At 39.9% G+C, this 14,421-nt stretch overlaps 1 protein-coding gene across 1 annotated transcript; it reads left to right on the top strand.

Moving 5' to 3' along the window:
- Positions 1-7,898: 7,898 nt before the first annotated feature.
- Positions 7,899-14,122, top strand: LOC136471526 (T-complex protein 1 subunit gamma-like). Its single transcript, XM_066469263.1, has 14 exons — positions 7,899-8,072; positions 8,352-8,413; positions 8,651-8,723; positions 9,380-9,447; positions 9,651-9,720; positions 10,564-10,632; positions 10,734-10,805; positions 10,953-11,026; positions 11,380-11,657; positions 11,768-12,152; positions 12,552-12,677; positions 12,885-12,989; positions 13,511-13,585; positions 13,663-14,122. The coding sequence occupies exons 1-14, from the start codon at positions 8,042-8,044 to the stop codon at positions 13,849-13,851; spliced, it is 1,677 nt and encodes a 558-aa protein (XP_066325360.1). The 5' UTR covers positions 7,899-8,041; the 3' UTR covers positions 13,852-14,122.
- The last annotated feature ends 299 nt before the right edge of the window (positions 14,123-14,421 follow it).

Genomic DNA, 14,421 nt, shown 5'->3' with positions numbered 1-14,421 from the left:
TTCCTAAGGACGAGCTTCTGTCCACAAACAAGCATTTTTTGGAGATAACATGAGCTTTTACTTCTTTTTTCCGTAATGTCCTTGTGAAGTGAGCATAGAAATATAATTCTAAACATATTCCTTCGGGTATTTCTGTCACTAACCATTTTAGGTTTGAAGCAAAAAGAATGAACGATGACAACTCAAGGTATGTCCAACCAATCATCATGCAACATTGAATCATATCCATCCAAACTTGACTTTGCCTTGCAAAATTCAAGCCTAGGGGACGAGCTTCTTTGAAAAATTTTATGTCATGTTGCTAATTTATCTTGGTTGTCTCTACCTTTAAATCATGCTTAATAACAATCATTCTTTTTCATCTCCAATTGAATAAATCTCTATAATGCTTTCATGCTAACTTTGTTTACCATAGTATACTTAAGATTTGGAGTATTTTCATACACCTTTTAAATTAGACATGGTGCTTAGTTTAAACCAAAAGCTGTGCTAATTTTACTTCCAAAGGCTTTTAAATTAAGCGAGGTGCTTAGGTTAAAATGTCTTCTTAAATCAAATTAGACGTGGTGTCTAGGTTGATTTTTGAGCCGAAAGTATGTTTTAGTAGATACTGGTTATTTTGATGGACTAACCCCTACAGGAAACTCTCAAATCAATTTGGGTAAGTCACAAGATGAATTTAAATCAGAGATGAAGCAAGGCACATGATGAACTCCAATAACATTGCGCAAAGAAGACACAACTCATTCATGGTCATTCACTTTATCTTTAGCTACAAGTTACCTTTGCCTTGAGCCATGCCTGTATAGAACATGATAAACAAAAACTATGCTAAAATAATTCTAACACCATCTTTTCATTAGCATAGAGGGAAATTACAAAACTCTGGACAAAAAACCCATGTATCAAAATTGTATATTCCTTTGGGTATGTGTTGTCCACTAACCTTTGCAGGCATAAAATAATGAGTGAGGCAAAAGGTCTAATAAGGTGTCAAAAGATCAAAGAGCAAAAAGATGGCATGACAAAAGATAAGAAAGAAAGAGTGCAATCTAGGAGACAAGAAGCTCATGAACAGCTCAAGATGTGAGGCTAGCCAAAAAAAGGAAAACTTCAAGCAAAAAGGAAGGACCATCACACGTCATCTACCCTTCGTCATATGATGTCGTCATGCTCCAATGACAAAGGTAACCTCCTAAGGTAAATAGTCATTATTTAAGAAATTTTTCCTTGATTCTGGTAGGCACACAAATAAGAAACAAACATGTTTAAGTTACAGTTCTACTTGATCCAACCTGATTAACTCAACATGTTTAGTTCTTGAAGTTTGTTCCTAGCACCACCCTCTCATGATCATAGTCTTAACCAAATGAGCTAAAACATTGCACATCTTATCTCTGGAAAATGATAGATACCTTATGGACAATTCTTCCATAGGTTAAGCAACTCAATCTTTTCTGCCAAATGAACTTAAATGCTACATTTATGCTCAACCTTCTGATCTTACCACCTATGTTATAATTGAACAAAGCACATAACATCAACTTCATCTTGTTCAATGTGCCTAAGGTTAGAGAAGAATAAGTAAAGTTTTGGTTCTGTTGGTGTTTTCCCACCAACAGAGCCCATGCACTTGATCTCTACCTTGTTTTATAGTAGGACACACTTCAAGCAAAGTGTGGAGAAATTGATTCCCCAATTTCTATAAGTGAAGGTCCTAAACCTGTCAAACTAAAATCAAAACTCAAAACCAAGACAGGTTTGGCAGAAGAAGGTGACATCACCATTAGAGGCATTATCACAAGAATCTTCATCTTTAGAACAAACTGAGGTATTAATGAACTTCACAAGGAGAAGTCCAGTTCAAAGGACTTACAACACCAAACTCTCACCGAAAGAGCTAGCTTGGGGGAGAAGCACCTCCGTGTATCCAGGTATGTATTCTTATCCAGGTAAGTATTCTTTCCCTTTTTAGTTTTAGTTTATTTTTAATAGTTAAGAAAATGATGAATGAAACAAAATAAAAAGTTATCTTTATAATAAATATATATAGCTATAGTAATAATGTGTGATCTAGTAAAATTAAAAACAAAATAAAAGGTGTGTCTAGTTTGCTTTAATTTATTTTTAAGAGTTGAATAAATAAAGAGGACTCAAAATAATCTCTTGAATGAAAATGATGAATAGTCGCTCTGTTGTAATTACTTTCAAGTACCTAGTTTTCAGCCTTGAATTCTCTCGAGTTTTGGATAAGATTGTTTTGATATAAGGATTTGCTATGAACTTAAAACTCGTGGGTAGCATATGCTTGATCTAAGTCTAGGTAATTGACGGATATGATATGAGAAGATTTGAGTTGTTGTTTATCTTGTTTCAAGTGACACTAAAGTTCTAGAGATTTATGTTTTGAAAAACACAAAAATGCTACATGATGAGTTCCTGTATGACAAAACTTGAATTCCCACCAGAGTCATACATGTTATTTAGGCTAGGAAACTTTCACATATATGCTGCTTGCTTTTGCATTGAGTTTTGTCAAGCTTTGTTGACCCTTATGAGAGGTTTGTCATGCTCTTAAAATCAAGATCACATACACACCACCCACATATGCACTACTCCTACACTAGGGGTTGGCGCAAAAACATGCCTTCCATCTAGGTCCACCAAAAAATGTTCTACTCCTACACTGGGGGTGAACACAAAACATGTTTGTTAGGTTTCCCATCCACCAAATAAATGCTCTAAATTCTTGTTGCTATCTCTCAAAAGTTTTGTTGCAGAAAAGAGGCATGGGGCTATGCAAAAGTTATTTATAAAAAAGGGGAAAGAAAAGGAAAAAAAAGAGAGTTGAGAAAAAAAAATGGACAAGTGTCCGAGATATCTAAAACAATGGGTACTTAGATGCCCACCTAAAAAAAGAGGTGAATAAGATAGCCCCTGCTCTCTAGCAAGTGTTTCCAAGTTTCAAAAGAGAGATAAGTTTTTAAGGAGCAAAGTAGAATTAGGATTAGCCACCATATATATCCACCATAAATTCCACACACATGTACATCTTGATTTGATTGTATGCCTCAACTCTTTTTGGATTCATTGTTTGACTTTACAATATATGCATTGCAAGTATGCTCTAGCTTTCTTCCTACCTATGAACTCCACATAAACCTAGTGGTAGAAGAGAAAAAGGCATAACATCTTCATTGCCTTGAAGAGGATCCACAAATACCACATATATTGAGAGATTTGAGAGTGTCATACAATGGAAGCTCTGAGTTTTATTTTGAAAAAAAAAACTCTAGAATAATAGTTGAGCAAAGAACTTGAGACATAGTGCTTAACTTAATCGTTCTGTCTTTCCATTGCTCAAGACCGAAGTGAAGGCTAAGAAGCCCCATGATTGAAGGTAATATGGGTAAGTTTGAAGTTAGATTGGTTTATTCTAATATAGAGGAGAATTCTTGTTTGAACGCATATGTACTTTTGAGGAGTGAAAGCATCGTAGTAACTCCTAATCCATTTCTGCTGAGTTTAGCTTTACTAAGGGACTAGCAAAGGTTAAGCTTGGGGGAGCTTATTGACGGTAGTTAACAACCATTATAAACCGTCAATAAAACATGTATAAGGACATAATTGTGACCACCAAGAAAGGTCTAGGGATTTAAACTAACAAATTCTATGAGTTTTGGTGAATCTGTATTTTTTATAGGGTTTATCCAGAAAACCGTCAAGGCTAACCTACGTGTTAGAATTAATCATGCTTATCCACCATGAAATGAGCACCAGAAGGTTCCAGAGGACTCTCGAGGACACCACACTGAAGCAGGAGCCGAGGGGCTAGCTAGCCCCACCTGGGCCACCCGTCAGCCTTCGCTTCGTTATATTGATTCTCCACCGCCTCTTAGGTTGCATTGACACCGTTCTTTAAGTCGGTTTGATCCAAGGGCTCACGATGGATGCTCTAGCCTATATAAATAGCCCTATACCCCCCTTCCTCAGTAGATCCCTGAAACCCTAATTCATATCTTCAGGATCAGAGCCAGCAATCAAGAGAATATTAGTCCTCCATAGGATCTAGTCTTATAAATAGAATAGTGAGATAGAGTGAGAAAAGAGTTTGGAGGAGGTGCCGGCCTATCGGTGCTCTCTCTATGGCTTATACCCTGGTGGATCCAAGTTCTACTTGAGCTTGCTTTCGAGATGTAAGGGACCATGACGCCTAAGATGGGGGCTGAATTAGGCAACTTAAAACTCAAACTCTAAACTATGGTCTCTTTTTCTATCCTTAGCAAAAGCCTATGCACAAAGATAAACTATCTAGATGTGCAACTACGGTTTAGCAAGTGTGTTGCTATCTCTACCGCAAAAAGGAGTTATGCAACCTAGGTTCCAAACCGATCAACTAGCCTATCACTAAGCTAGGAAAGTAAAGCACAAACCAAGATTGCAATGTAAGTGCGAAAGCTAAAGAGTAAGGTAGAGATATGCAAACTCCCATCGATGACTCCGGTATTTTTACCGAGGTATCGAGAAGCGCGCAAGCTTCCCCCTAGTCCTTGTTGGAGACCCTCGTAAGGTATCCCTCGCAAGGGCCAAGCTCCCGGCGGGTAACTCCATGGATAGACCCAGACCTTCCCCACGTGCAAGTGGGTCTCCAGTATGCCTTTCGGCAAGCCTCTCCCGGACTGATCCCTGCCATCTTCACTATCAAGCTTCAGGGCAAACCGTCGTGGTCCTTGTTCCCTTCGATACACAGTGGTGGCCACACCACAAACATGGTTGGTATGATTTCGCAAGACTATAAGCTCCTCCGATATACAACAATGGTGCGCGCAAGCACCAAGTGGTAAGAGGTGTGCAAACCTCACTAAATACTAGGCCTAAACCTAGAGCAAGCGCATAAGCGGTGGTCTAATCAACCTAAGCACTTTATAAAGCACCTACGTTAATTACCTAATGAATCACTAAGCACTATGCAAGTGGAGATCACTAAAATGGTGTATCAACACCCTTGGTATGTTTCCTCAACTCTCACACTCTAATGGTCAGTTGGGGGTCTATTTATAAGTCACATAGAGAAAGTAGTCGTTGGGGACGAAACCTAGCTTTCTGCTATTGACCGGACGCTGATGTCGTCCTAACCAGACGTGTCCGGTCGTCCCGACCGTTGGGCATGCACGTAGATATCGGACACACTGCCGAGTCCGTTCATCATCGACCGAACGCGTCCGGTCGTATTTGCACCGCTCTAGAACATCTCTATACATGATCGGACGCTGCACTTTGTGCGTCTGGTCATCCAGTGCCGCTGCGTTCGGTCCTCACTGAGTTGTTGCCGCAACGATGAATAGTGAAGTCCATGAGTCCGGTCATTGTCTCGCTCAGCGTTCGGTCACTGCTATTGATGCTGTTGTTGCTGAGCAACTGATCGGACGTGTCCGGTCCTCATAGGGCCATGTCCGGTCACCTCTGTGGAGCTTGTTTCTTCACGATCTTGCATCCGGCTTGGTTTCTATCTTCGTACTTGGACTTTGCTTGATATCTTGGATTCTCTCTTATGCTTCTAGGGTCTTGCTTAAGGTGTTGATCATCAAATCATCATGTCGCCTTCGTCCAAGTCACATTTGCACCCTATTGAACTACAAAGCAATTACTTGTAAATTCATTAGTCTAATTTGGTTGTGTTGGTCATCAAACACCAAAATCCAAAGTAAATGAGCCTAGGGTCCATTTTCCTTACACGAGATTTCTCTGGTCATCAACTTCTGATTCAAATAAGTAATTGATTATATTATTCATCGGAATCATGACTCTCTTTTGAGTGCTTTAATCTATATACGCTCTAGGTTAAAGTATTAATCGTAAGTGTAAGCGTGGTGCTTAGACTTGGGTTAATCATGGAGGCCCCCTGTATTTCGAAAGGTGGTAGATCGCGTGTGTGACATAAGTTCTATATAGCATGTAATATATAGCTTCGTTGATCCTTTGTAGTCTACCTCCCGTATGTAGGAGCACGTAAGACGCGGTTGTGAAGGAAAGCATCCTCTGCTGGTGTCTTTCCCTAGTAATGTCCCCAGTTAAATAGTAAAAGACATAAGCTTACACCAAGTCAAAACTAGAGAACCTTAGTTATCCTCTCTATGCTCCTATTTATCCTAACCTTATTGCTACCTCTAGTTAAGTTAAACCGTAGTTAGTCTCACATGTTTATCTGTGGATACGATACTTGGAATACCTCCAAATGAAAGTTATAGTGGTATCCGTATGCTTGCGGATTTATCTGTGTGTGTTAAAATATACCAACAGTAGCCCACCTGCGTTCAAGCGCTGGCCGGCGCAGGTGCCTCACCCGGGAACAGTTATTCCCAAAAATAATTTCCATTGCCTCACAGGTGAATGCGCCACAATGGTCAAGGTGACGTGCCTGTCACATTCGAAGTCTCGATAACTTTGGATACCTCTCAGCCATATACAGTCTCTTGGTCTAGCTTGTGCACTAGGGCGTGTGGTGGTGTGAGTTGGTGCATAAGTTCAAATACTATAACTTGTACCAAAAGAGTTGAGGCATAGAAAAATTTCGCCATACCCCACCGGTCCCACACATTGACCCACGCGCCTGGTAGTGGAACCGTCCCGCTGGGTCATCGCAAGTTCGTAATCGCATCCGCGTGGGTCACATTCATTGGGCGGGATATTTTCTTCCAAGTTGATGAAGATGATACAATCGAGATATTCATGTCATTCAGAATGCGGTGGATAAACAAGTAATATTGTAAGTCTCTTTTATGGCTATATTTTGAACTATTTGTATTTCATTTGGACAATTTATATCGAGATTTGTCGTTGTTTCTAGCTCAATCTTTGACTTTAAGGCTTATCATGTTATTTGACGCATCTGGTTTTACCAAATTAGAATATGATTTTATCGAATTATAAATGCTTTACCAAATTGCATAAAAAAAATTTTAAGGCATAAGCTATGATAAAATCCTATGTCCGTCGCGGCCTTGGGTCCACGTCTGCAGCGGAGCTGCCCTAGCCTGATGGCGCATTGCTCTGGCCCCGAATACGCCTACGCCTCACACTCTTGCTGCTCGTGTGCATGGAGGAAGGGCATTTTCGCCCAAACCTGCAAGCACGAAGGATGGAGCCGATCGAAGCTGTTGTTTTTCAGCTCCTCCTCCGTCTAACACTCCCGTCTAGCCCTAGACAAATTTAACCGAGAACCGAAAGAACCGGAACCGAAAAATTCGGTTCCTTATTCGGTTCCTGATATTGAGGAACCGAAATAATCGAAGAAAATTCGGTTCCTACCCTCGGTTAACTGAATTAACCGAAAGAACCGAATTACATGAATTATACTTCACTTACTTGTATTTTATAGGATTATGTTTGGTTTATGTGTAGTGTTTTATATTTGAACTGCTATATATTTGTGTTACTATATTGCTATTGTTTTCTCATATAATATTATTATTAAAAATGAATATAGTGTTGCATAAATTTACCTTAGAATAAGTATATTTATTATTGTCTTGAGGTCTTCTGAAAAAAATCGGTTAATTCGGTTAGAACCGAAACCGAACCAAAATAACTGAGAACCGAAATACTCGGTTCCTAAATTTTTTTTTGAACCAATCAGTTTTCGTTTTCTAGCAACCGAATTTCACCACGGGTTGGCGCTGTCGAGAAACAGCTTCAGGATCGAGTTCAGAATCGGTACCAAACTGGGCCTAATTCTGTGTTTTTCAAGTAGAAACTCTGCCCACGGCTGGACGAATGCGTTCTCTTTTCCTTTCCCAGGCCGGCCCACGGCCACAAGGCCCACTAAGACACAAGCCCGTGCACCCTCCCGACGCTTCTCAAAGATTCAGAGAGAAAGAAAAAAATCCCGGCGGCGGGGATCCTTCCTGACTTCCTGTTCTGGTGGGTTCTTGCAAACCCTGAAAGCTCGAAAGATCCCGCGGCGCAGCAGCCACCCTCTTCTCCTCTCCGCTCCCAATATTATCGTCGCCTCCGTCGAAGTCGCCGCTGCCTCTACTTCACTATGGCGCTTCACGCTCCGGTCCTCGTGCTAAGTAAGCGGCCCCTATCCGCCCCCCTCTGGCGTGTGCATCGTCATTTTATCGTCCGTGATGTATAGATCACGGGTTGATGTTTTCTCACTTTTAGGTTCTTGATTTAGGCTGTTTCTTGTGTTGTTTGTGTCGGAATCTGCTTGATCCCGTCTTTGAAACCTGCGATTTGCTTTGTTTCGATTTTTAGGGCTCAATCCTGTCTGATTCGTTCTCCTCCCCTTGTGTGTTTTCTGTGAAATTTGTCTGAACCTGTTTCGGTTTGTGGCTTGGTCTGAGCAGAGGACTCGCTGAAGCGGGAGTCTGGCGCGAAGGTTCACCAAGCCAACATCCAGGCGGCCAAGGTACGGATTCTCAAGCTTTGTTTCATTTGCTGCGCTCGTTGGCTTTAGTGGTTCCTTGCCTCGAAGAATGTAGTTCGATTAATTTAGTACTACTGTGGAACAGTACATTTTGTAGTTGAACCATTGGTCTGCTCATGTTGTGCGATTTGATTTTTATGAAGGCTGCAGTTAGCCATTTGACTGTAATGTACTTCACTGTTCAATAATATTCCATGTTCAATAATATTTTCTTCACAGGCTGTTGCTGACATCATACGCACTACATTGGGTCCCAGATCCATGCTGAAAATGCTTTTGGATGCTGGTGGAGGTATGCCAAAGGCTTGCTATGCGTTGCATTGTTGGACAAAAGTTAATATTAACCATTTTGTGTTGAATAACTTTGATGGCTGATAACAAACGATGAATTTTGCATACTTGATTGTGTGGCGTGTTAGGGTTAACAACTCGTCTTGTTATGCTTGGTTGCCATAGGGAGTTGGACATGTGCAAATATTATATCCTTTGTGTCAGAGCTAAGATTAAGCTGCTCCGCAATGTGAATTGCTAATTAAGGTGTTGCCTTTATGATGCTTGATATCGCCAATGTTTCAGTTTACAGTTCTTTTATTAAAATATTTTTGACTATATATGCTTAATGATGATAGTATCCTCTGTAAGAACTTTGCTAGATTTCTTTGACCAAACATTTCTGGTTTACTGATAATATTGATGTAAGATGAACATACATTATTTGTGGGTTAATGCATATTTGACTATCAAATTATTTACATAGTAACACATGAGCATGTATATCCCTACACCAATGCTTGTATAGCAGTGACTATATAGAAATTAAACGTAAACACTGATCTCCTTTATGTGAGAAATTCAATTGCACTATCGGTTATTGCATCTCAACTATGTATGTATTGCCACTTTTGAGTCTCTACAGTGTTTTATTATGTTTCGGCTACTTTTTTTCAGGTATTGTGGTTACTAATGATGGTAATGCTATTTTGAGGGAAATAGACATCGCACACCCTGCTGCCAAGGTATGCCAAATTATGTTGGTTGCTCAGCTGTGAAAGCCTGCTGATGAAATTCAGTCTACCATCACCTATTTTTTTTCTGTACGATGGATGAATTTGTGTTGTGAGACCCATGTACATACCTAATTATATTTGTGTGCTAATGTGCACTATGATTCATGTTGCGAGTCCCATGTACCTAATTGTGGTTGTGTGTTAATGGACAGTCTATGATTGAACTAAGTCGTACACAAGATGAAGAAGTTGGTGATGGCACTACATCTGTTATTGTTCTAGGTATGCATATTTTTTGTGACATTTGTTTTGGGGAAGTTGATGGCTATGATGAACAACAACATTGCAATTTATTTGCATCAAACTAAAGCAGTGCTATTTAAAGTATCATCTAATTATGGTGCAACTGTCAAATCTGTTTCTAGTTGAGCTTAGCAGTTGGCTGTTATCTGCCACAACCAGTATTTCTCATAAGCATGTTACAACAAATGACTTGCTGTGCAAATTGATGCCTACTAATAAACTTCTACATAATCTCTACCATGGTTTTTGAGGCGTCGCATAGGCGTCCGCGCACCCCAGGTTCTGAGTGTCACAGGATGCCACAAGTTTTTTTTTCTGTCTCGAGGCCAGTCTCATTTCCATTAATCTTCTAACGGAATACAGATGTTGTGTGACCAAACCAGTATAAGAGTGAGGGGAAACAGACCATGAGACACTATCAAACCTTACTAAAATGGCAGTCTCTGTTTCAGACCATCATTTTAGCAAGATGGATAGCGAGACAGATGGATAGCGAGACATAAATGACTAGTTTCAGACCCTATTGATGCCACAAGGTTTTAGTTGCGCCATATGGTTTAGGCGTCACCTATGGTTTAGGCGTCACCTAGAAGGTGCCTAGGCATCAAGGCATAGCCCCAGCGCTACAGGATGCCACAACGCCTAAAAAACCATGATCTCTATGATCACATTTGATATATTGATTCTAGTTAAGTGGTGGTACATTCTTAAGGATTTCCATAAGATCAGATATTTCCTTTACAACACTAACATAGACAAACATATCTTACTTTATTTTTACCCTCTATTAGTTCACAATACACCTTTTCATTTCTTTTCTAGCTGGAGAGATGCTACACGTTGCACAGGCATTCATTGACAAGAATTACCATCCTACTGTTATTTGCCGAGGTAAGATTCCTTTGTTCCCAGTACTGCAGTTTAGTAGGGTAAACTGACTTTTTTTTTCTTGATCTCTTGTCTTCTGAAACTTATTTTTTTCTCATCTTCAGCATACACCAAAGCGCTTGATGATGCTATTGCTGTACTTGACAAAATTGCAATGCCTGTTGATGTGAATGATCGTAAGTTTACAGTGAACATATATTTTGCACTGGATCCTGGCACTTTGCCAATGGCACATTTGTGTTCAACGGAATTAGCTCTTTCTCCTTGCATACACCATGTGTTAAAAAATTAGACTGATGTCACTGAATACACCATTAATGCAGGTGGGGCAATGCTAGGCCTTGTGAAGAGCTCCATTGGTACAAAATTCACTGGCCAGTTTGGTGATCTTATTGCTGTAAGCATCTTTCTTCCATGCGGAACTTCAACAATTCCCTTCAGATTATAGTTCACTTTGGCTTTGTCTTTAAGTCAAACTTCTTTTACTTTGACCAAGTTTACAAAAAAGAAAAAAATCAACAGCCCAACATCTACAACATCAAATTAGTATCATTAATTTCTCCACGAAATATGTTTTGTTAGTGTATTTATTCGAACTTGTGGATGGTAATATATTTTCCTAAAAGCGTGTTCAAAGTTAGAGTTGACTTAGGACGATGCCAAAATGATGAAATAATTTTGAACAGGGAGGAGTACCACCTATCCAACCTTGGATTTTACTTATTTGATACCTCATGTTGCTGTATTCAGGACCTTGCTATTGATGCTACTACAACAGCAGGCGTTGACCTTGGTCAGGGTATGCGTGAAGTTGATATCAAGAAATACATTAAAGTTGAAAAGGTTCCTGGTGGTCAGTTGGAGGATTCTAGAGTCCTTAAAGGAGTTATGATCAATAAGGATGTTGTGACTCCTGGAAAAATGAGGAGAAAGATAGTTAACCCCCGTATCATCCTGTTGGACTGCCCTGTTGAGTATAAGAAAGGAGAAAATCAGACCAATGCTGAGTTGATGAAGGAAGAAGATTGGTAAGAGATGTCCATGTACCACAATGATCTGACTGAAATGCAATGCATGCATAGTTTTAAAGTAATTTGGTAGAGTTCTAATTTATATTATGTGGCAAACTTTATTGCAGGCAGGTTCTGCTAGAGATGGAGGAAGAATACATAAAGAACCTGTGCGCTCAAATTCTAAAATTCAAGCCTGATTTAGTAATCACAGAGAAAGGGCTCAGTGATCTCGCTATCCATTATTTGAGCAAGGCTGGTGTTAGTGCAATCCGTAGACTTAGGAAAACTGACAACAACAGGATTGCTAAAGCTTGTGGAGCAGTTATAGTGAACAGGCCTGAGGAACTCCAAGAATCTGATGTGGGAACAGGAGCTGGCCTGTTTGAGATCAAGAAGATAGGCGATGAATTCTTTGCCTTTATTGTTGACTGTAAAGATCCCAAGGCATGTACTGTTCTGTTGAGGGGAGCAAGCAAGGATGTATTGAATGAAGTTGAGAGAAACCTGCAGGTATTTCTTCCTCCCCATTTCCATGTATTTGTACTCCTTGCAAAAATAATTTGTACTACTTGCACAAAATAATTCTAGAAACCTTTCGTGTATTAGTTGGCAGGCACAATATGATCTCAGCCAGCCATTCCCTGCAAATTTGAATTCAGCATTTTGTTTCATTGATGGCCAGTAGAATCCTTTTGACCATCTAAGCAACCTCAGTGTGTAATTAGCATTGGATCTTTGGTTCCCTCTTTTAATTTCCCTTATTATCTCTTTTATTGTAACTATATATACAAATATTCTATTTTTGTTAGGAATTACATAGAACCCATCTACCTGTAATGAACACTCATTTCCCTCAAAGCATGTCCAAGTTTAGGCTAACATAATGGTCTGTGTAAATTTTCAATGCAGGATGCCATGTCCGTTGCAAGAAACATTTTAAAAAATCCAAAACTCCTTCCTGGAGGTGGTGCTACAGAGCTGACTGTATCAGCAACACTGAAGCAAAAGAGCTCTTCAGTTGAAGGCGTGGAAAAGGTATTGTTTTGCTATTGTTGATTACCTGTATTGGATATTAACGGTCGATTAAGCTATATTTATGTGGATGCTTAGTGCAACATTGCTTAATTCTGTAAGCCTGTGACCACATATACTCTGCAAATGTGATGTTATTGTGCTGAGTGGATTAGTGCACCATTCTTTGATGTGCAATTCCTGATTGATTTTGTTTTTTGTTTATGCCAGTGGCCCTATGAAGCTGCTGCTCTAGCATTTGAGGCAATTCCAAGGACTTTGGCCCAAAATTGCGGTTTGAATGTTATTAGGATAATGACACAACTTCAGGGAAAGGTAATAATCCCAAAACTCTTTTTATGTTTCTGTGAACTTGTCCCTGTATGGAAGTGGTACATGCCTTCTATCAGAAGCATCATAAACTTGACATTTAGGAAAGGTTGGGATAGAGGGTGTTGTGGGTTCTCCTAGTGCAGAAATTCAATTAAAGCTGCACCTTGAAAATGCTTTGGAACGTATTGAAGCATCTACATGCAAATTTATCTTGAACACTATTTTGGAAGTGCTGCACTGGGACCCTGTTTAGCATGGAGGAGCCAGAAATTATTCATCAGGGGGACCAAGTGGAAGGTGCAAAATAAAAAATTTCACTAAATTACCTGGTGAATTTTTGTGTTCCTAATAGGGGTGTCCCTTGCATAGGGGGTATTTTTGGCCACCCTCAGCCCCTCAGCAAGCTGCCTTAAAATCTGAGTTAGGAGAACATAGGCTCATAATGGATTTGAGATGTTATGATTGATTATTAGAAAAAATAGCTACTTTACATCGATCACATGAATGTTTTTTCCTTGCATCAGCATGCTAATGGTGAAAATGCATGGGTTGGCATTGATGGAAGGAGTGGTGATATTGTTGATATGAAAGAGCGAAAGGTATTTCTCTTTATCTGCACTAATGCAAGTTTGACCAATGTTTGTATGTCTAAACACCACAATGTTGTCCATTTTAGATCTGGGATTCCTACAGCGTTAAAGCGCAGACGTTCAAGACAGCAATTGAGGCTGCTTGCATGCTTTTGAGAATCGATGACATTGTCAGTGGTATCAAGAAGAAGCAGGCTCCTGGAGCCTCCGCTCCAAAGCAACCCCAAATTGAAACTGAGGGCGATGCTGATAATGAGCAGATGATCCCAGAGTAGAGGCTGTGACGAACCTGCACCGGCAGAGTTATTTACTAGTGCCAGAATAGCACTTTGAGCAGAGTTCGGTTTATTTGAGTGTTGATGGTTAGCCTTAGCTTAAAAGATGTACCTGATTTTATATAGTTTGATGGGTGGTCCGAGGGTTTTGGGATCCAGGTTTTGTAGTGCAGTTGCTGCTCATTTTACTTTGGACTGATGGACGACAAACACGAAGTGAAACTAGTCTTTTTATGGCTAATAACTTTGCTTGTTGTATGCTGCAAATCTACTTTGTACTTGGTAATGCTGCCGTTTCTCGTGATCAGAACTGAGTCTTAGTGCTCTCCTTTCTCATGATCCGAACTGAGTCTTACCATTACAACTTCGGGTAACTGATAGACGGCACTTGATGAATCACTATTAAGCGACGTGGTGTTACAAGTGATACCTAAAACTTACGTCACTGGCAATTGGTTGGGTCGACTACAAGTTTTTTTTTCCTTTTTTTGAAACGGTAAAAGATATTTGTTACTATAAACAGAGTTTAGAGATGGGCTGGAACAGGGACATTTTCCATTGGAAGTTCTA

This window comes from Miscanthus floridulus, chromosome 8 (assembly GCF_019320115.1).
Source record: "Miscanthus floridulus cultivar M001 chromosome 8, ASM1932011v1, whole genome shotgun sequence".
Classification (NCBI taxonomy): domain Eukaryota; kingdom Viridiplantae; phylum Streptophyta; class Magnoliopsida; order Poales; family Poaceae; genus Miscanthus; species Miscanthus floridulus.
Note: the sequence above shows the minus strand (reverse complement) of the source record. Positions and strands in the feature narration are given on the sequence as shown.